Source organism: Austrofundulus limnaeus, unplaced genomic scaffold (assembly GCF_001266775.1).
Source record: "Austrofundulus limnaeus strain Quisiro unplaced genomic scaffold, Austrofundulus_limnaeus-1.0 Scaffold721, whole genome shotgun sequence".
Classification (NCBI taxonomy): Eukaryota; Metazoa; Chordata; class Actinopteri; order Cyprinodontiformes; family Rivulidae; genus Austrofundulus; species Austrofundulus limnaeus.
The window spans coordinates 224,943-226,979 of record NW_013953123.1 but is presented as its reverse complement, the minus strand read 5'-3'; the positions used below and the strand labels follow the sequence as shown (position 1 = coordinate 226,979).

The window sequence follows — 2,037 nt, the reverse complement described above, 5'->3', positions numbered from 1 at the left end:
CTCTTATTTTGAAGAGAAGATACTAGTTTCCTGTTCCCCATGCTTTTGTTTCCCGTCAGTCCACAAATGTACCCAGAATTCATCGCTTCAGTTTTCCAATAAACAGTTTTAAAATTACTTTATTGATGCTTCTTTAATGAAAAATCTACAACAAACAAAAGAAAAAGACAAAGAAGCAGCCGAACTAGCAATCCTCAACAAGTTTTTAATTTTTACACCAGGAGCCAAAGTTCTGTTACAGGAACTCAGATGCCCAGCAATTGGCAGTTGTAAATGAGCAGTACAAGGGTTCATACACCACTAATGGGTAGCATTGTACATGAATTGTAGCGAGTTGGTGTCTAATTTAACCTGCAGTTTAAAATTAGCTTCTGCTAATATTTCTATAGCATAAGCACTTTTGATGTTGCAGACCTAATAAGCGCTTTAGAAATTGCGGAGCTAATTTTTGAATTAGTGTTGCCCACCACTGCTGGAGGTATTCTAGGAAAGAAATAAAACTTGTTTCTCCAACAACATTTCTTGAAATGAAACCAAAGAAACGTAAAAGACTGAAAGGATCAGAGGGCGTTTTGTACCCAGATTAGGAAGAAGTCGTTCAGATTAAATAATCAGACCMAAAGTTTTCTTCAAGACTTTATTGCATATTGATGAGTGAAGGTTGACTGTGTTCTCTACTGTAGACTTCACAACAATTCATATTTCTACTCATCACTAACACCCTGAATTATATCCAAGAGACACGCTGCTGGATCTTTTGTGCACGTTTTACTTCACAAACATCACAAGACAAGAAGTTTAATATTTTTCCAGAATATTAAGTTTATATGCTATAAACGTCTCCTCAGTCTGAGACACAACCTAACAGGAAGTTTCAAACTAAAACGATTCCTGGAGTTGGACACACTGAACATATAAATAGAAGAGGTCCTCAGAGGACTGAAAACAGTGACACAGCTTTACAACAAACAGAACGTCACTTTAATTCACAATCAAGTTCAGACTTTCATTATTAAAGTATGAATACAACTGAACACAAGGAGCTGACAGCAAACGGTCCTGATGAGGCCTTGTTTATGGAAAAGTCTAGATTTAAAGCAGTCAGAGAAACGTTAAAAAAAACTAGCAGCAAAAGTTTCTGTTTTAAATAAAATCAGGGAATTTCTCTGATGAATGAACTTAGAATGACAGTTAAAAAACCTCAACATAAAAGAGTTTTCAGGTCCTCCATGATGTCAGCTGAGCTTCAGGTTGAGCTGAGAACTACAACTGATGTTTAATAAGAGCCTCGTCATGTGCTGAGATGCTGCAGAAGAACGGACTGATTTAAATAAAAACAGATCATGATTAAAACCAAACCATTCTGAGGCTGATGAGGGACGCCCGGGTGGAGCTTCAGAGACGCCCGGGTGGAGCTTGTGCTCATCTTGGAGCAGAGCCGCTCACCTTCACAGGTAGGCAGGATACTGGTTAAGTTTTCTCTGATAAGTGGAGCGGTGAAAAGCCTGCTGCTGGGTGCTGAACTGTCCGGAGACAGACCCTCCCAGGGTTAAGCTCCCGTTCTTCTGCAGTAGAGCCAGGGATGAGTAGGCTCCACTGGGTCTGCCGTGTCGGGACGGACCGCTCTGCATCTGGTCCACGGCCTGGGACACGGAGGCCAGGGCGGCGGAGGCCGGGTAGGCGTACAAGTTGGGAGCGGAGCTGAACAGGGCGCTCTCGTGGAGGCGGTAGGAGGAGTGGGAGGAGACTGGTGGGGGGTATGTGGGCTGTCGCCTCAGAGAACCGCTGCTTCCTGATTGGCTGTGGGAGGGTGGAACCACGGAGGGCTGCACCTGAAACAGGACAGAGCAGAGCAGAGCAGAACAAGTGTTCTGATAGATATTCTGTCAGATGTTCTGAGAGATGTTCTGACTGTTCTGATAGATGTTCTGACTGTTCTGATAGATGTTCTGACTGTTCTGATAGATGTTCTGACTGGTCTCAGAGATGTTCTGACTGGTCTGAGAGATGTTCTGACTGTTCTGATAGATGTTCTGA

General features: G+C 42.9%; 1 protein-coding gene across 3 annotated transcripts in view; it reads right to left on the bottom strand.

The window, feature by feature from the left end:
* Positions 1-623: 623 nt before the first annotated feature.
* The window catches only part of hipk1a (homeodomain interacting protein kinase 1a), a 39,036-nt gene continuing 37,622 nt past the window's right edge, over positions 624-2,037 (bottom strand). For 2 of the 3 annotated variants that reach the window (XM_014028157.1, XM_014028158.1), the window contains exon 16: positions 624-1,832. In XM_014028157.1, the coding sequence (XP_013883611.1) occupies positions 1,449-1,832 (384 nt within the window). In that variant the 3' untranslated portion in view covers positions 624-1,448. Of the gene's footprint in view, positions 2,031-2,037 lie in introns of all 3 variants that reach the window. The other variant, XM_014028159.1, reaches the window with a different exon arrangement.